The sequence below is a fragment of the Ictalurus punctatus genome, chromosome 10 (assembly GCF_001660625.3).
Source record: "Ictalurus punctatus breed USDA103 chromosome 10, Coco_2.0, whole genome shotgun sequence".
Taxonomy (NCBI): Eukaryota; Metazoa; Chordata; class Actinopteri; order Siluriformes; family Ictaluridae; genus Ictalurus; species Ictalurus punctatus.
The window spans coordinates 11,633,613-11,653,567 of record NC_030425.2 but is presented as its reverse complement, the minus strand read 5'-3'; the positions used below and the strand labels follow the sequence as shown (position 1 = coordinate 11,653,567).

Below are 19,955 nucleotides of genomic sequence, written 5' to 3'. Positions count from 1 at the left end.
TCCTTTATGGTATCGTGGAAACAAACATTTGAATGTGGGTTTTTGCCTTTTCATATGTAAATAATATGAAAATTGGAATAATATTCAAACAGTGCATTTAATTCTTTGTTTTTTAACAGAGGCCCACAGTCTACACGCAAGGCCTTTCATACACTCTCAGACCCTTTATAACATAATGTTCATTATGTAATGTTTAACATAACTGTGTGTGACCTGCAGTTGCCCCGTCTATCCCACCGGCCGTGTCCTACACCAAGCGCACGCAGGCCAACAGTGTGGAGGGAGAGAAGAAAGAGGAGTCCAAAGGAGACACGGCTGTCTCACCGCTGACCACACAAGAGCGCAGGAAGTCTTCTACAGCCTCAGGGGTGAGAGGTCACACACTAGGGTCATGCACAAGGGTGACTGGATAAACCTGAAGATTACATATTACACTACCGGTCCAAAGTTCAGACACACTCATTCTTTGTTATTATTTTCCCACATTTTAGGATAATAATAAAGTCATCAAAACTCCGGGATAACACAAATGGAACTCTGGAAATTATGTTGTGATAAGAAATACAAAATAAATCAAAATAATTTCATATTTTAGCATTTTCAAAGTAGACATGCTTTTTGCCTAGAATTTCCAGAAATGTATTCTTGGCATTTTCTCAACCGATTTCTTGAGGAATCCCCCCTAAGATGCTTTTTAAACTGTGTTTCGAAAGTCTATGCTGGACAATTATTGGCTGCCTTTCTGAATATTTCACTCAAAGTCATCCGTGTAAATAAAATGTAAGTTTTCTAATGAAAGAAATGAATATGTTGGCGCAACTATATTTTTGTCTACAACACTGATTTCAAACATTTAATCATACACCTTCAGATCAAAAGATTTTTAAGATCATGAGAAACATTTCGGTCAAGTGTCTCTAAACTTTTGCCGGAAGTGTAGATCAAGACCTGTTAAGAAAGGTGACGGGAAGTCTCCTTTTAATTAGTATTAATCCAAGAAATTGCAGACAGGATCTCTGACCTATTTTTGTGTCTGTGTGCGTTCGTGTACGCGTGAACTAACAGAACAGCACAAGCGGAGGGATGACGCGGAGGAACACGTACGTGTGTGAGCGTGGCAGCACAGATCGTTATTCAGCCATTCCTAATGGCAAGGACAGCAGGTGAGCTTCCCTTCCTGCCCCTTTGAGGGAAATGAATGCCCCATAACTGATCGAATAGTGAAGAAGAAACCTGTCAATCAATTCATCAACCACATCCTGATACATATCTTCTAATAAACCAAAATATTAACATAAAAGTAACTCTTATAGCATTGCCAAAAAATAGGATTAGACACGTAAATGTAAATGGGGATGTAGGAGTGCGTAAATATTGCACTGCAGCCAGCCAGAGTGTCAGAATTTTTGGCTTCACTTGTCATGTTGTCCATCATTGACACAATGAGTGTCATATAAAACATGCATGTTTCTTCTCTCTTTCAGTCTGACGGAGATGTCTGCCTCTGGTAGTGGCTCCTCTGTGTCTCCTGGAGCTTCCTCAGCACTGGCGTCAGCTAGGCCACGTCACGTGAAGTCCATGTCTGCCTCAAGCCATCCAACCAAGTCCCCCTTGCCTCCAATAGAGGATAATGCAGAGTACAAGGGGTGAGCACGTATTACCCAACATGCTAATTATAGCTTGACATAACCTGCAATCTCGTATGGGTTTTTTTTTTTTTTTCTTTCCTGACTGATGATTGGTGCTTGAGAGAAGAAGCAGGCTTTGGATTGCTTTCATTAATATTTGCTTCCGTTTGTCCCCTTCTGCTTATTTTAATGCTTTTATAATTTATCTATTGCTATCTCTCTTTTCTTTCTCCCTTTAGCCCTAGCTCCAGCTCCAGGGCACCCGCTACATCTCCATCGACCCACAGTATCAGCAGCGTGACCCCAGACCGAACACGTTTCCCTCGGGGCACGTCTACCCGCAGCACTTTCCACGGAGCCCAATTGAGAGAGCGGCGCAGTGCGACCTACAACGGCCCGCCCGCCTCTCCCACGCTCTCACATGACACGGGTGCTCTGGTCCACACTCGGAGGGGCACTTCGACGGGCATCATCAGTAAGATCACCTCCAAGTTTGTGCGTAGGTGAGTTGGCCAAACCTCTCCATTACACTGAGGCGAAACTATAGCTGGTGGCTCATTGGTGATGTTTGGAATGATCGCTAAACAGAATTCTGACAATTCCGATCCCAAGCTCCTCCCACACGCAATGTAGCCACAGCTTATGCAAGATAAAAATGATTTAAGTTACTGCAACAAGCTTATATACAACTTGTACTTAGTGATAGAAATTATACTGCAGTATGAGGGGTGTGGCCACTAACACAAACACATACTCAGTATGCTGAGTTTTCAGTTTCTCTGACCATGACGCAGTCAATCAAGGACATGCTGTAAAACAAGCCTCATTTTGATCAGTCATTCGATTCTGTCCGGCTCAGTGGAAAGCCCAGGCTTCCCCATCCTCTGCAAGTCAGTGTCTCAGTGTTGCAGCGGACTTGCTTTAAATCTCCAGTGCTGCTGTGACATTATAAAACTCCCTATTCTGACCTTATGTAGACAGACAAAATTTCACCTACTGTAGTGAGCCTGGTATTCTAGTAATAAAGCAAGAACGTATGCCCTGAAAAGTGTGTTGTCTGTGAGCAATGTGCCTGCTGCAGTGTTTAAAACAGAGAGCCTACAGTAAATCCACATTTCATCAGTCTGATTAAACGGAATGTACAGGCATTGCAGTACTGCAGTCATTTCAGGGGTTTTATAGCTGATGTTGGAACAGCAAATATTCTGTGGTGCGACACCAGTGGCAGTATAGCTAATTCACATATACAGAAACATAACTGAAAAGATATGATGCCACTGAACCGTCACAAAATAGTTTGCATTAATGGCATGATCTCTGTATCAGTAAGGACATTTTTACACCCAAGTTTTTTTGTTTTTTTTTTTTAATATTGGGTGTAAGGCTACTTGCATTGAGACTTTGGTTTGTTGAAAGTTTAAAAGATGTTATAAAATCTGGGGGTGGTACAGAAAACTGATCTCTGCTCCACTTGATAGATATACCTCTGGGGTTTGCTAGAAGGCATCTATGATCTGAACCATGTATGAAAGTGATCTGCTGTCTGGGTTGGGAGTTGAATGACATGATTGAACTTATCATGGGGATACGACAATGAGTACAGGGTTACTCACATCCATGATGTGTCTGCTGTTTGCGCTAGCATTAAACACACTTCATCGTGAGTAGTGTGTAAGTGCTCCTGTTTGAGTGTGTGCAAAATAACAAATTGTTATAATTGTGTATATATAATTGCATTGTGGACTAGTTCAACAAAACAGACTTCATATAAAAACCATAATGAACTTTCTTTTACTTTCACACTATCCGTTGTGACCCAGATGACAATGGGTTCCCTTCTGAGTCTGGTTCCTCTCAAGGTTTCTTCCTCATATCATCTTGGGGAGGTTTGGCTTGCCACAGTCACCACCGGCTTGCTCATTAGGGATAAATTCACACACTAAAAATCTGTATGCTGTGTTTATATGTTTCTGTAGAGCTGCCTTGAGACAATGTCCATTGTAAAAAGCGTTATACAAATAAAATAATATTGAATGTCTTAATTACATATTAAATTAAATGCAAATGAAAGGAAGACAATAAACGAATAATATAATAGTGATTTTAGGCGTGTCAGTGTTTTTGGAAAAGACTAGAACCTTATTTGTGGTTGAGATGCATGCAGAAGAGAAACGTATTTCAGTTCAGGAAAACCTTTTTAGTTTTTCAGAACTATGTAATAGAACGTGTCTAAATTTCATCATGTGAAGGGTTTTCCCAGACCCTACCCCATAGTTATTCATTTGACAGGGTTTTTTTATTTTATTTTATTTTATATATAAAGCAACTGAAGCAGAATGCAATCTAGTTGAGCAGTTGATGGTCAGAGGCTTTCCTCAGTCCCCAAGAGTGGCTCTCTGGCAATCCTGAAATTCCAGCATGCAATGTTTTTTGCTAACTTGCACCAAACCTGAGCTTCCACTGCTCACATTTGGTTCAGCTGAATTCAAACATTTTTGCTGGACAGCGTCCATGTCAGTTTTTGGTTCTGGTCCACAATCATTTGGCAGACACTTTTAATTCGAAGTGAAGCAGAATTTGGATTCATTTTGTGTAGGTATTTTTTTTTTCTTTCTCGAATCTTATGAGTATAAATGAAGAAACTGTGTTGCAAACTAACTGCAAATGTACACAATAGATCTGAAAACGCTGTATGTTGTCTTCTGTTGTAGAACTCTTTCTTTCAGGGCCTCGTGGAGGTAGGACTGGTGTTCAGTGCCTTTTTCTGAAATTGACCCCATAATCTGATATGCAGTTGAATTTTTTATTTTTATTTTTTTCTTTTTCTTCTCCCACCTTTCCAAATATTGATCTTTGTTGTCTGACTGCAGATTTCTTCCCTGCTGTTTAACCCCAGAATCCTGCCCGGTGTGTGCATGACCAGCTGAATCGCCAATAATATTGCTTAAAAAATTAACATTTAGGAAGAAAGAAATCAATCCATATCCTAAAGTGCTCGTGTTGAAGGAATGTCCGTGCACTTGTGCACTTTGAGGAATGCTGAATGTCTTGTTCAAGACTAAATATTGTTCACGTTTGATGATCTTCCCCCAAGCCAAAGTATGATGTTCTCTGGAAAGGAGTCTGACAAACAAAAGAAAAATGAGCTTCACTACCACTTTGTTTCAGTGGTTTCTGACCTTTATACTTTTCAGATTTCAGATGTCACCAGCTTCATAATTGCAGTCACAATAAGACATATATTTTCAGATAGTCTACAGGTTTTCATGGGGCCATACAAAACAAAAACACACTAGAAAACAATACAGTGTATGTAATATAATATATATCTAATACATACAGTATATAAAATAAAAATGATGGTTCAACAATTAGTACAAGTAATACAGTAAATAATTTGATTTGTGGATGAACAGCTAAAGTTTTTAAGGTGAGCCTGAGAGAAAGACCATAAAAACTTTTGCAATAACATATTAAGCATCTTCTGCTAGTTTATGGCACAATTCAAACTATAGGTAAACTGTTTCTTGAATTATATAGAGTACCCCTTTCCATACAGCTTTCATTTTATGACATTGTAAAAGGAATGAAAACGCCATTTTGGCATGAAACAGTGGGTTTTCTAGTTCTAATTTGTGACATGCAGCAGTTTGTCTAAATGAACTGTTTATATATGTATATTTACCCTAATCTCATCAATCTGTTAAAATTTCTTTTCTGTCTCATGCATGTTTAGATATAATATGATCCAAACTGCTGCAGGTGTCCATTTAGTGTCGACATGACCATAACGAGAAGCTCCAGTCTGAGCATAACAGAATGCAACACACTAATGTCAGATCATCATTGGTTAGCTAAATTCCAATCATCATATTTCAGGCTCAGCAAAACATCCTGCAAATGTGCTTAGCGATCAGAAGAACATATTAACATTGGACCTGATAGATTTTGCTGCGTTCCACTTTAAATGCAGCGAAGGCTACTAGAGAGTATTAATCAGTTGCATTAATATCGAATGAAATATTTACAACTGGATGTCCTCGCTTGTTCCATCCCCTGGTGTGTGTTTGTGGTAGTTTCACGTTTCTTACTCTGTTTCTGAATCTGAACTCTTAACTGTCTTTAAGGCTACCCAGTGAAGGAGAGGCCAGATGCAGAGCAAACAGCTTGAGGTGAGACACCAGTGAAGTGATGCCTGTGTAGATCTGTGTTCATTGCTTTGAGGTCAGGATGAAGTTCACATGTTTGTTTGAGAAATGTTTTGGCCGAGTGGGGGCTGTGCTGCACCGATAAAACTTTTGTACTTTATGTACCAACACAGCCTTTATATGACATAACTGTCTTATAAGTATCTTATGACGTGAGAAGGTCATCAAATTTATTATTATTTTGCATGTTGCCTCAACAGGATGGCTGCTTGTTTCCAAAGCTTCACATTCCCAATATGCATAACTTACAGTTTAAAAATTAACACACTGGTGTGTTTTGTGATTTACCTTTATTAGTATTTGTGACAGCTGTGTTTTCACCCCTTGTTTTTAAGGAAAGTCCATAAATCTCTTTGCACCCAAGTGTTTTACTAGCAAACGTTTTGTAAAGCCTGGTTTATACTTCTGGAATGCCGATTCATTTGTTTTTGTTGTAGACCGTACATATTTGGGTTTGAGTTCAAAAGATGAATATGAGAAGAGAGTTTATTTCCTGGTATTTATATGTAGATGTGTTAAGCAACATTGAACATAGCACATTTTGTATCAGACTACCCAATTTGTAGGTGAGCAAAGCTATTGGGTCGGCCAAGGAAAACAACAGTTGATGACAGAAACATTGTGAGAGCTCTAAAGAAGAACCCCAAAACAACAGTGACATCACCAACAACCTCCACAGGGCTGAAGGCATCACAATCCACCCGTCAAATGAAGACTTTGAGAAATATACAGGCCATACCACAGGATGCAACTCGGTAATAATCAGAAAGCCAGCTTGGAAATTGCAAAGAAATACAGAGATGAGCTGCAAAAGTTACCAAGATTAACCTCTAGCAAAGTGATAAAAAGGCCAAAGTGTGGTCAAAGAAAGGATTTCTTCATGATCCAGCTCAACTGTGAAACATGGTGGAGGTAGTGTCATGGCTTGGGCTTGCATGACTTCTTCTGGAACAGATGTCAATGAGTCACAAGCTTGATGCAGTTATTGCAAGCAAGCGATATGCGTTAAGCGTTATTTACTTTAAACTTATTTGTTCCTATACTTTTGCTCACCTAAAATTTGGGTGGTCTGATACAAGAGGTTCTTTGTGTTATGTTGTTTAACACATCTAAATGTAAACACCAGGAAATAAAAGCAGAGATCCTAAACCCTCATCTCATGTACATCATCTGATCTCAAACCCAAATGTCTTTGGTGTATAGCACAAACAAATGAATTGACCTTGTCGTTTCAATAGTTTTGGAGGGGACTGTATATTTGTTGTATATAGCTGTATGTAAATAAAATATAATTGTGTGAGCATGCATTTTATCCTTGATGAGTGGAGTTGCAGCTCGACCCCACTCTGTCTGTTCTTTCACTGCACATCAACACCTATAGGATGGATTGCATTCACTATAGTTGTGCCTGAGAGAGGTGCCAGGTTTGCGGTAACATTAAAGTTATATTTGTAAACCTCTTGATAAAACCCACAGAAAAACGTGTTTTCGTAGATTTTCGGGTAGGCAGCTGGGCACACCTCCTCGTCTCAACCAGTCAGCGTTTATCTGAAGGTTGCTCGGTGTGCACCATCACAGATATGTGTGAGACACTGTTAGGATTAGTTGTCTCAATATTTGGGATGAATTCATATTTTAACTAATGGCTAATATGATAATGGTGGTCATGTTCATCCTTAGGAGCGGTTCAGGAGAACCTAAGGATGATGGGCGTGATTCTAAACCACGATCTCTACGCTTCACGTGGAGCATGAAGACCACATCGTCCATGGAGCCCGGAGACATGATGCGAGAAATCCGCAAGGTGCTAGACGCCAACAATTGTGACTACGAGCAACGCGAGCGCTTCCTGCTCTTCTGCGTTCACGGCGACGCCCGTCAGGACAGCCTCGTCCAATGGGAGATGGAAGTATGCAAGCTGCCCCGCCTCTCTCTCAATGGCGTCCGCTTCAAGCGTATCTCGGGCACCTCCATCGCCTTCAAGAACATCGCATCCAAAATCGCCAATGAGCTGAAGCTGTGACCAGCACACAGGGGGCAGAAACTGGAAGCTTGCTACGTTGATGTCTACGTTCCCAGTTAGTTTGGGCACCTTTTTGAGTTTACTGCTTTCTGAAGCTACTGCTGTATGGTTTGACCAGTGGATTTAAAAAGATAAGATTGAGGGGGGGGGGAAGAGCATCCTTGGTATCCCCAGTTCCCTTCTTTTCTCTTAAGTCCCACATATACACAAGGTTAGCATAACCATCTTTGCAATAATATTGAAAAATCCCTGTCAGGGTCAGCAGGTTGGTGTTCCTTTACAGAACTACCTTTGTAGGCTAAAGCAGAGACTTTTAACGCTACTTTTTCCACATGTACAGTTAAGATACAGAATGTTTTGTTGAATTGTTCATAGACTTGTATAATACAAGACTCTTTCGGCCTACGTATCTGAAGGTGTTGTATAGTATTGAGTTCTGCACAGAAAATTTGTTAAATGTCTTACTGTTTTGTTTAGCTTTTTTGCTTTTCCTCGTACGATTTTAGATTTTTTTTTTTTTGCCTCTGCCATGTGATATATTTTAATGATTCTTTTATATAATTTTCCCCCCCCACTTTTCAACAGGATGTAGAACCAGTATATCAGTGGCGAGTTATTAAATAACAGTGTTTCATAAAACAAGCCGTGCACATTCCAAAGGCAAATTGTTTTAACCTGCAACCTTTTCATTCTTTCGCCCAAGTCTCAGAGTTGTGCTATTAGTTAGCAAGTTTGACACTCTGCCATTCCATGTATGCTAAAAAAGGGATATAGGTTTTGAATTGATTGAGGATAACGCTGTAGTTGTAGCAGATGTAGCCCGAATAGGAACAGGAGTGGAACAGGGTTGGTTTTGAGTGTCCTTCGATTCCATCTCATTCTCCTTGAAGACGTTCTGTTTATTTATTACAGGTTCTGCACCACCTTTACTACGCTGCTTTAACTTGTCATCCTTGAAAGAAGCAGGATGAGACATTTTTTGTTTTTGAAAATGTACTTTAATTTTTCCTTTTGTAATTAGTGATGATGGCGACAGCGGTGATGTTGGTGATGATGATGTAAGACCACTTGTGCTGGAACATTTCCTCTTGTTCCTGTTTACTGAGGTAATGAGGGTTAAATGTGCAATGCTTTTTGTTGTATTACTGGAACACAAAAATGGTCCCTGACTGCACACGTTTCGAGAGAAAGATTTTGCTTCGTTTGCTTATTTAAAAATGGTCTTTAAAGTGTCTTTCAGAGGTTTAAACTGTGATCCGATTAAGCTGATCCTAGAGGAGCACGATGTTTAATGTTGTAACGGTACATTTCCAGAGCAGATGCTTGATTATGCTGCCTTAGCGAATGGAGCTACTTGAAGGTGTTGGAGAAGATTTACTTAAAATGCAACTACCACCCACACCTCCCTTTTTTTCCCCCCAGTCATTTCACCACAACCACCTCCGTACTCCATCAGATCAGTGTAGTACTGTACATTTCTCAATAAAGTCTCATGGGTCATAAAGGTTCAGTCTCACTGGTGCACATTAAAGCTTACTTGAAATGAGATTCCGAGCCATAATGTCTGGTGTTCTTTTTATATTCTTGATTACAATTCAGTAATAGTTGTGGGTCATTTTAGTGCTGTTAGGAATTGATCTTCTAAATCTCCAATCAGGATTTTACAGTAGTTAAATGTGCAATAATTAAACACAAGGAATAAAACAGGACGAGGTGTTTATCTGAAAATAATCAACGACTGGGTTCATTAATCTCCACAAACAGCACATCCCCAATTGTTTTATTCCTTTAATACCACAGCAATCTGTCAATGATTCCATTTTTTTTTATATATATATCAGTTTATATCTGTTTATAGTTACATGTAATGTCGTGGAACGTCCACAAAACAGGTTAACTTTTGTTATAACAGTTAAAATCATTCTCTCTCTCTCTCTCTCTCTCTCTCTCTCTCTCTCTCTCTCTCTCTCTCTCTCTCTGTCTCTCTGTCTCTCTCTGTGTCTCTCTGTGTCTCTCTGTCTCTCTCTGTGTCTCTCTCTCTGTGACAAAAATAAAAATCCCGCTTGTCACATAACTTAAAAACTATAAAGCACAAAGTGCTCTGTATGGAAGCCTTGCCCACGGTGGAAAACTCTACAATAAGAAGGAACATTTTCACCTCAAATCACTGAAATAAATCTCTCCTTACAGAAATATTCGTCCAAGCAATGTTTATATGGTTTTTGTTGTTGTTAAATAAAAATCTAATCCATTATTAGTTTTAGATTATGTGGATCGTCTGACTCAAGCCCCTGCGTACTATAAGATACTCACTATAGAAATGATAACATATTGAACAAGCCCATTAACATTACCCTAGCGATCAACCGTGTCTGACCATTTGATAATTAACAGTGCTGTAATGTATTTTAATGAAAAGCCTGTACATACAGTGGAGCAATGGGTTCCACATAAATTCAAATCCAATTAAACAATAACAAAATTGTTATATTATTATTATTTATTAACAACATGATTGAACTAATGCATAGCTTTGTGAAAACTCTCCGTGAGCAGAGGTACTACGATGCGTCACGACGCTCAGTGCATCTAGTCTCCGTAAAACATGTCCTGGAGCTGGGCTGTGACTCTACTTCTGTGCAGGCACCAGGTCATCGATGCCCGCATTGTCCTCCAGTCTCTTCTCAATCCTGATGAGAAGTTTAACCCCGTCCACCACGAGCTGCACAAACTCCACTTCTGTGAGTCCGATGGTTTGTTGGTTGCTTATTTTGTAAAATCCATCTGAATCTGTGTAGAGCGAGAACATGCAACCAATTACCTCCACCTTTTGTATTCATAACTAACATTTCAATAACATTTACCAACAGTGATGTATAGTGTTGGGTGACATAAAAAGAAGAAACCTACTTTATTTTATTTTTTTTTACTTCGGGGCAATCTGTCATGACGATGCTTTGTTGCATATTAAATTAAACATAAAAAAATATACAGAGGAATTAAATGGCACTAAGTGGTTCAGTAAACAGTAACTCAAACCAGGCTTTTAATCCATCCATGCGATTTTCATGGTTGCTTAACAAACTTATGTCTTGACCAGTATAAATATGATTTTATGCATTGATCTGCTGATGGGATAATTGCATAAACGAGTAGGTGTACGTGTTCCTAATAAAGTGGCCGGTGATTGTATATAGTTACGTACTGTCTGCCTCCATGCGAAGTCTCAGTCTGTCCAGGATGTTGTGCAGGTGTATGTGCTCAGGCAGGTGTATCAGCCTGATAGTGACACTGGCCTTCAGCCCGGTGCCCACCTCTGCGGGCGAGCTCACCACCCAGCCCAAGTGAGGCTTCCAGATAAATGGGTGCCTTAGTTTAGTATAAACTGCCTCCAACTGAAAGAAAACATGGACGAGGAACACAGTGGCATTCGCCCTTTGTCATGTGTAATGAGCCTTGTGAGCAAGAGAGCAGAGGTAGCCTTAACCAAGTCTCACCTTTACTAGATTGATGCATACGGATGCAAATGCCTCCTGGATATTGGCATCGCTTCTGGAAGAGACCAGTTTCAGATGGTCCTCCATGTTTATCCAAATTCCCAGGCTCCCATTTGCACACATCCTGTTAGATGCATACAGACATGAAGACAAGCAAAACAAGGAAGTCATTCTACTCTTAGAGAAAAAAAAACCCCACCATTTCAGCCATTCAACAACTTTTCATAAAGTCCTCATTCACAACTACCTAATGACCTATTTTGAATAAACAGCCATTTAAAAAACATTGAAGGCAGAGTTGCCAAATAGAGCAAGTTTAAAAATGCAACTGACCTACGCAACCATTTCTATTGCAATATACACCATATGGTCAAAAGTTTGTGCATGCCTGATTCATCACACGCATATGTGGGTCTTCCCCACCCTGTTGCCAGAAAATTGGAAGCACTTATAATGTATATAATGTCTTTATGTTGTAGCATTAGAATTTCCCTTCACTAGAACTAAGAGGCCCGAACCCGTTCCAGCATGACAAGGCCCCGTTGCCCAAAGCAAGCTCCACAAACACATAATTGCCAAGGTCGGTGTGGAAGAAATCAAGTGGCCTACACAGAGCCCTAACCTCATTCCCACTGAACACTACATGCCAAGGCTCCTCACCCAACAGTAGTGACCAACCTCACTAATGTTCTTGTGGCTGAATGAGCAAATCCTTTCAGCCACACTCTTAAATCTAGTGGAAAGCCTTCCCAGAAGAGTGGAGGTTATTATAACAGCAAAGGAAGACTAAATCTGGAATGGGATGTTCAAAAAGCACATATGGGTGTGATTTGTCCACAAACGTTTGACCATATAGTGTATATTGGAAAGAGTTGGTTAGGGAAAGGGGGGTTACGGAGGGGATAATGTCTGTACATCAGGAATGTGTGTGCACATGTGGTGAGTTGTTTCCCATGCAAAAGCTGAAAAATAAAATGCTGTCAACACTCAACTGCCTGGGTTATGCTTTAAAACTACAGGGTTACTAATGGGTTATGCTTTAATAACTACAGGGTTATGCTTTAAATAAAAAACACTAGATATTTGGGCTAGCATAAGTCAAGCGTGATTGCTTCTTGAATTAATTTTGCTTGAGGCTATGTCATGATTAATGTCATTGTGACCCATCAAAGTCCATGGTCACATGCTGCTGCTGAATGCTCTCAGATATGCGAACACTCACTTGTAGCGTTCCACAGAGGAACAAACTGATTAAAAATGTATACATGTTCCTAGTTATTATTATTGCCTTTATCTGATCCAGCATTTGGTAAGAGCCCAACATTAAGAACTTATCCAAAAGTAGGCGATCTTTCAAAGTTAAATATAATCATATCCACCCATTTGTTGATTTTGATGCTTTTTTGCTATGAAGCTATTTTAGATTTTAAACTTCTAGTTATTTAGTACTCACTAGTGTAGTCAATATTGTGTCAATTCTTCTGTGTTAAACTTTAGTCCTGAAAGACTTTAATATTCATATTTCATAGTTCATATTTTGATCCTTTAATATTCCAATAAATATGACGCCCTTGTATAGCTGATCCCTCCAGGACAGAAGTGGAACACCATGTATGACTTTTGATGAGTTTTACCACAGTGCCCGTGCATCAGGCCAATCACGGGCCACGCCGGTCTTCATTAATGTGATGGGTGGGGCATCCAGAAGAAGCCCTCTATCTTCTGTCTCTTGGTTGAGCTCGTCCATTGAGTAAAGCTTGCCTGGGAGTTCTTCACTAAGTTGGTCCAGAGCTGGAAAACCAATCAGTAAATCATTTTTGCTAGTATGACTTTCTCTGTTTTTGCATTTGTAGAGACAGAATATCAGTAAAGAAACCATTATACACTGACCCTTCATGCGCTGTGCTGGCTCACCTAACACTTTACTGTATTTATTCAGTGTTATTGCACTACCTTTTTTGGCCAGTGTGAGGAGATGTCTCCGTTCCCCTCGGCTGCAGTGTGTTGGGAAGCAGAAGTCCTCAATGCACCGAGACACGCTCACCTCGCAGCTCACAGCATACGCTCGGTCAAAGTCATCACCTCCCTACACACACACACACACACACACACACACACACACACGGTGTCCCATAGCCCAGTGGTTTTCAAAGTGGGGGCCACGACCCCGTTGGGGGCTGCCAGGGGGTGCCCGGGGGGCCTCAACAATTTGATGTGAAAAATAAAAAAATGTATGTTTTCTCTTTCTCACTCTCAGACATCCACACATGCACACAATCAATTCCTAATGTAATGTAAAGATGTAAGATGTAATTATTAATTTTAAAAAAAAAAGAAGTCTGTATTTTTAATGTGTTTTAAAGACATCTTGCAAAAGGGGGGCCTCGCTCAAATTTTAATGCCATTTGGGGGGCCTTGCCCTGGAAAGGTTTGGGAACCCTTGCCATAGCCTACTGACTAAAGACATATTTCCACATGAATATGTATAATATTATTAACTATCACTATGTAAGAGATAAAGCATAATGGGAAATGCTGTTAGAGAACAATAATCTTCTGACCAGTTAGATTCGAACATTCAACAGCGCTGTGTATATAACTAATAGTGTAATATAACTAACACTCACCTTGAGGTTGTCATAATTGAAGTCACTCTTTTGCGTAACGTGCCCGAGCACCTTGTAACTGTGGTAGGCTTCAATGATGCGGTCAAAAAAGTCACAGAAGAGAATGTAGGACTGTGCATCGCCGGCTAAACAACCTACAGTCAAGGGTCCTGTACGTGTTCCTATGGCACAGACAGAAATGGACACATGCAGTTCCATTCAGAAAAGCTATCATAGGCCATTTTCCTTATGCAGTATTTTGTGTTTGCTTACTCAGACTCATGTGTTGGAGGTTATTAGCATCTTCAACATACAGTTACTTAATGGTAAATTGTCTGCACTCATATAGAGTTTTTTTTAAAACTTAGAAGTTCCAAAGTGCTTTACACTGTGTCTCATTCACCCATTCACACTCACACAATGGTAGCAGAGCTGCCATGCAAGGCACTAACTTGTCATCGAGAGCAACTTGGAGTTCAGTGTCTTGCCCAAGGACACTTCAGCATGTGGAGTCATGTGGGCTGGGAATCGAACCACCAACCCTACGATTAGTGGACAACCCACTCTACCCCCTGAGCCACAGCCGCTTAAAACTTTCAGATCAAACTTTCAGCCAACCTCTGGGATAACTAAGTGCACTGAGAAGCCTTTTGAATGAACCGAGTGGCTTGGTAGCTGAAACGCTTAGTGATCACACTCATCCAGTACCTTTTTGGGCTGCAGTTAGTGAAGGTGTAAAATAAGGACGTCACAGCCTTGCCAATATTATACAGACACATGACAAATTAAAGGAGAAACCAACATAAAGTGACAGCAGTACAGCTTCATTTCATCTTGCCATCAAGTCTCTTGAACTATACTACAGGGATCACCATTCTACTAAAAGCTATTCACTCCACTGGTGTTTTGATGACGGTGTTGGAGAGAGCTGTCTAACAAATCCAGTGACTGTGGTGAGTGTAAAGGCCATAGCATATGATTTACATCATTTTCATGCTCATCAAACCATTCAGTGAGCCCCCGTGCCAGGTGGATGGGGGCGTGTTCATCCTTGAAGAGACCACTCCTGTTAGGATAGAAATGTTTCATCATAGGATAAAGGTGATTATTCAGAAGAACTTTGCAGTGATTTGCAGACATGCGTCCCTCTAAGGTGATAAGTGGGTCTATAAAATTCCTCCACAGCACAACAGTGTAAGCATTTTTCCCCTTTAGTCTATCGCACACCTTAGGAATGCAGTGAGCTAAATGGAAGTTTGCATCCTCCATGATTGCAGCTCATCTTCATAAGCAAGCTCAAACGATGGCATGCTAACATTTTTTGTTACTTGCTATGAAAGAACATCATTTCAAGGACATGCAAACAACTGAATGCAACTGTTGTGTGAGAAGGCCCCATCCATCAGAAGGCTCTATCCTCCACTGTGACCCTGATTTTAAAGATGAATTTCGTATCAATATATGGTCTGATATTGACTGGTAAATCTGGATCAGTATCAAATTATATAAGTCAAACTTTCAGATCATATCCACTGGTGTGTTTTGTTCGGTGAGCATAAATCTAGCACTGACCTATGATGTTTCATATAACATGTTATGACGCATAGCATGTTTGGTTACTAAGAGGATGCCAGCATCAGATTAATATCAGGTATCAGCTGATTCTTAGAGCTTTCATACTGTTATCAGATTAAACATGCAACAGGGGTTTGGTTTATCACTACACTGCGAGATTAGAGTATAGTGAATATAGTATCTGATGAGTGCTCTGGAGTGCTGAGATTCAGGTTTCGTTGATTTTCAGAAGAACACATTTGTAGATTCGAAATTGCTTTACAAAACATGTTTTGGTTTTACTCATTTTTTTTCGTCCTTTTATTTTCCTTAGTAGAGGTATATTTTAAAGAATCTTTAAAGGTTTTGTGTAAAATTTCACGATAGAAACCTCTGCAGAAAGCTAGAATCATTAACCATAAAAAGACCATTAAAAAAAAATTGTTTGTCGTAAGAATATATTATAAAATATATCTACCTAGGAAAAGTCATTTTGGAACATACACTTAAAAAACGTTTTATGTGTGATGTGAACCGTAAATGTTTTGCGCTGGTTATGAGTCATCCTTCCATCACCCTATGAGTGTCTTTTGATCTTCCACAGAACAGCAAGTGTGATTTTTCCGACGCCTGAAGAACACTTTGTTAATGCAGTCCAACCCACAAAGTGGTTCTGAACCAACAAGCACCGGTATGCAAAGAATATCTAAGTAATAAAGAGTAAAATAATCAACTACAGGGTGGTTTGATGATAAAAAGACATAATGTTGAGTCTTTTACTTTAACAGTATGTCCTATGTTGTGTCTTTTACTGTATTTCTCTTTTACCACAGCAATTAGCCAACAATCACAATTGACACTTTTGATCAGTTTAGAGTTACATAATGTCTGCGAAACAAGTTCACGTTATCGCTTAAATTATAAAACAGCATCTCTTTTCCTCCAGTCTCTTGAAGTGAATATGGCAAAAAACACAATTTCCCATGTTACGGAGTAACTGGAAAATACAAACTCCTCTGTCCTGAAGACTTTCCTGTCGTGGAAAACCTCTTAAAAAGCACTGCCACTGGAGACTCCTTCCATAAGTGTTAAACAAACATCTCCTCACAGAACGTTTCACTAAATCAGTGGTTATAGTTTTAATTGTTACATTTTTAACACACATTTCAAAATCTGATTATTAGATAATGCGGCGCATCCTTTGTCCAAGTCCCTGTGAATGAGTGGTTACTATAGAAACGATACAATTGGGCTGAGTGCATTATTATTAACGTGTCATTTGAATGACAGAAGGCACAAGTCTCAGAACTGCTGTTGTAGAAAATGAATCATCACATCTGACCAATCAGATTATAAAACTATCTCACCTAGGTCCTCCAGGCCTGGACGAATGATGTCATCAAAGATAACTCCACTCTCGGTGGCCCTGTTGAACTGACGTGTGTACATATGTAGATCAAGCACACGGGCCATGCAGGTGTAGTTTCTATCCAGACTAGGGAACTCTTCTTTGGGACAACCCCTCTTCAGTTTAAGCTTGGTCATGGGGTCTGGGGGGATCAGGCTCTAAAAAAGAATTGGTATGGTAAAAGGAGCTTATAATAGATTTCACAGCATTGTATTATGATCCTCATTTTGCCAAGGTTGTGTGCTGTATGAATGCTCTAACTATTGCTACAATGTGCTTTATATCCTGCACTATTGTAGGAGCTACTGATTGTTAGGTATGTCAAGGTTGCAGATGGAGTTAGAGGTGGTAATCCATTCAATATCATGATGACTAGAACAATGCTGCTGCTTGGCACTGTTCTGCAATCTTTTTCTTTTCTTTTTTTTTTTCTTCTCTAGTCCAACCACAGCATGGGACTTTCCTCTTGTTTTGCAATGTAAAGTGCTTGGTGTGTTTTTTGTGAAGGGGAATACCTCGAGCACAGGCCTGTACTTTGTCTCCAAAGGGTACTCCTTGGGAGCTGAAAGAGATGATTGATGTTAGCCAGAGCTGCCATGCATGAACACGATGCTGTGTGAAACCAGTTCTGCTGGAATTCTGCTGGTCAACTTGTATATAAAATTCTGAGGGTTTATAAAATATCTGTAATTTGAGGTTACAACTCAACAAATGAAACTTGTTACAAAAATTAAACAAAATAAAACATTTACACTTGTTTACAGTTTATTGCAGGTCCTTTGCAAGTCTGCAGAATATAGACATGACCAGCTGCTTTTTTTGTTTTTGGTTTCCTGTTTTGTTTTGGGGACTTTTTACCCTCAGTCTTGTTTTTAGTAAGTGAAAGGAACTCTAAATGGGGTTTAGGTCAGGAGACTCATGCTGTAAAAATCTCATGCTGTAGATGGATTTAAGAAGATAAAAGCAGAAAAGAGGTATATGGTTAAATAAATTAAAATCCTTAAAGGAAAGATCCACCCTGAATGACTTTTTATAATTAAAAAGTGAGCTTCGGTAACATCCATGATTTATTTTGTAATGAAATTCTGAGTTCACTTTTTTTGACATGTTGGTCTATTTTCAGTGTTCTTAACAGTTTCCTAAACTACCCACAATGCTGTTTGACTATCTGCTGGCACTGGTAGACATTAGCTTTTGCTTCATCTCTATCTAAAGAAAGTGATGCAGCAGAGCTTTACTCTTTTAGTCTTTCCAGCTCTCTCACCTCCTCATTTGAACACTCTGCTTAAACAGATATATTTCTAAAACCTCACCTTTCATGCTAATATAACTACCAGTGTCACTGTGCTCATCGTCTCGTAACTCGCTAACTAGTCGAGCCGAGTCTCCGCTGAACTCAGCGTAATTACGATGTGTTTTTTGTCTTCGCTACTTCTATATTGGATTTCGTATTAATATTATGTTCAATGAGAAAGGAAGCCCTTGCTCTATTGTTGTTAGGATCTAACAGTGAAACATAACCTTTATCCTTTGTTCAACATTGGGGTTCTTTCCCCCTCCTAGTAAATGGCATTGTATATGTGCTAGCAATGTTATCCTGTGACATCAGCGCAACATAGAACCAATATCAACTTATTCGATGTGTTTCAGGGTAAACGTTTCCTTTAAGCGTTCTTTGGGTTGTGTCAGTGGAGAAAGACTTACAGGTTCAAAGTAGAGCCCTAAAAGAGTGATTCCCTGTCAGAAATTTTTAGGAAGATCTAAAATCTTAACTAGCAAAAGAAAGAGAACCTCAAAGAACCTCTTTTCCCTAAGAGTGCTGTCCAACATGCTCATGTCACCATATTTTAGCGATTTCGATAATTGGCAGTTCTTCTTTCTCTCCAAAGTGCTACTGTATTTATGCATCATTATTTTTTAAGTTACTACACTTGAACAGCACTTTTTCACATCAGACAGATTAAAATCAAAGCTTTAACAGATGGTACAGTAAAAATGAGACCTACCACTCATCACTGTAATCTAGCTGTTGCTAAGCACACTGTATTTATCAAGGTAATTTATATTGAATCAGCTAGCACAAGCAGTTTGTCTAGCAGTCTTTATCATGCTAGCTAACATTTAAGCGATTAAGCTGTTAGTTGGACTTCATTTTTTCCTCACACTCATTGGTTATTTGGTTAAAGTCATCACTGATTAAATTCAGTGCATTTACCATCACTGACTAAAATCAAGGCAGGTCTTTTGTGCATCTTTCATGTACTTTGGCATATTTAGAAAATTTCAGGTTTTATGCTTCTCTATTGAACTCGAGGGAAGACCACGTTTACCAGAGTATCTATTTAGATTTGCTACTTTTACCACAACATAGCTATGTCTCTGAACCATTCACTGGTTCTCCTATTGAGAGACAACTACAAATACCAAATGTCTCATCACCTGGAGATTGTTATATCACTTGTACATGAACTATTCAGGCCATGACACGCAGCTCGTCAAGAAACGGAACAATGAACTGTCCAAATACGTACGGTCTCCTTAAATGAGGGCTGTTTATAAAAAGAGTTGTAATTATAGGTATCCTTCACCCAACATGGACATCAGTATGCTCAAACGAAAGCTATTAGAGCTGACATTTTTGGAGAACAGCGAAAATGTTATCAACGAATGCACGACACTGTAGGTACATTATCCAATGAATAGCTACATAAAGCTCTGATGCCATTCAGAATGAAGACATGAAGACTTACGCTTGATCAACCATTCTTTCTTTCTCTTCCACATCCTTTCGTTGACTGCAGCGTGTGATTGTGGAGTACACTGTGCATGGACAGGAATAAAGCACAACCACTGGCTCGTGACAACTGGCCTTAAAGTCAAACAAAAGAGCTATGAATAGACAGGGGGTCTCATCATCCGAGTGCTTACTATCCCTACACACCGGAGACCTGAGCATGCTAGTGTCATGTTGCTTGGCTGTAACAGTAGCCTATTTTTGAAGGCTGTGTCAGATTGTATTTTTGAACCTCAG

General features: G+C 39.6%; 2 protein-coding genes across 5 annotated transcripts in view; one reads left to right on the top strand and one right to left on the bottom strand.

Annotated features, from left to right (window-relative positions):
* Positions 1–9,407, top strand: part of mark1 (MAP/microtubule affinity-regulating kinase 1) — a 47,384-nt gene extending 37,977 nt beyond the window's left edge. For all 3 annotated transcript variants that reach the window (XM_017478717.3, XM_017478719.3, XM_047158120.2), the window contains exons 13-18: positions 220–368; positions 1,066–1,163; positions 1,485–1,646; positions 1,868–2,131; positions 5,756–5,800; positions 7,517–9,407. In XM_017478717.3, coding sequence (XP_017334206.1) covers positions 220–368; positions 1,066–1,163; positions 1,485–1,646; positions 1,868–2,131; positions 5,756–5,800; positions 7,517–7,859 — 1,061 coding nt within the window. In that variant the 3' untranslated portion in view covers positions 7,860–9,407. The remainder of the gene's footprint in view (positions 1–219; positions 369–1,065; positions 1,164–1,484; positions 1,647–1,867; positions 2,132–5,755; positions 5,801–7,516) is intronic.
* A 647-nt stretch (positions 9,408–10,054) lies between these two features.
* Positions 10,055–19,813, bottom strand: zgc:172076. 2 transcript variants are annotated; one of them, XM_017478720.3, is made up of 9 exons: positions 19,675–19,813; positions 17,440–17,486; positions 16,884–17,082; positions 13,984–14,144; positions 13,310–13,442; positions 12,991–13,147; positions 11,357–11,480; positions 11,065–11,254; positions 10,055–10,649 (listed from the first exon to the last, which is right to left on the bottom strand). In XM_017478720.3, exons 1-9 carry the CDS (start codon positions 19,706–19,708, stop codon positions 10,489–10,491), a joined length of 1,206 nt encoding a protein of 401 aa, XP_017334209.1. In that variant the 5' UTR covers positions 19,709–19,813; the 3' UTR covers positions 10,055–10,488. The 2 variants fall into 2 exon arrangements, with proteins under 2 accessions (XP_017334209.1, XP_017334211.1); XM_017478722.2 differs by lacking the exon at positions 17,440–17,486 and having other exon boundaries at positions 19,675–19,808.
* Positions 19,814–19,955: the final 142 nt, after the last annotated feature.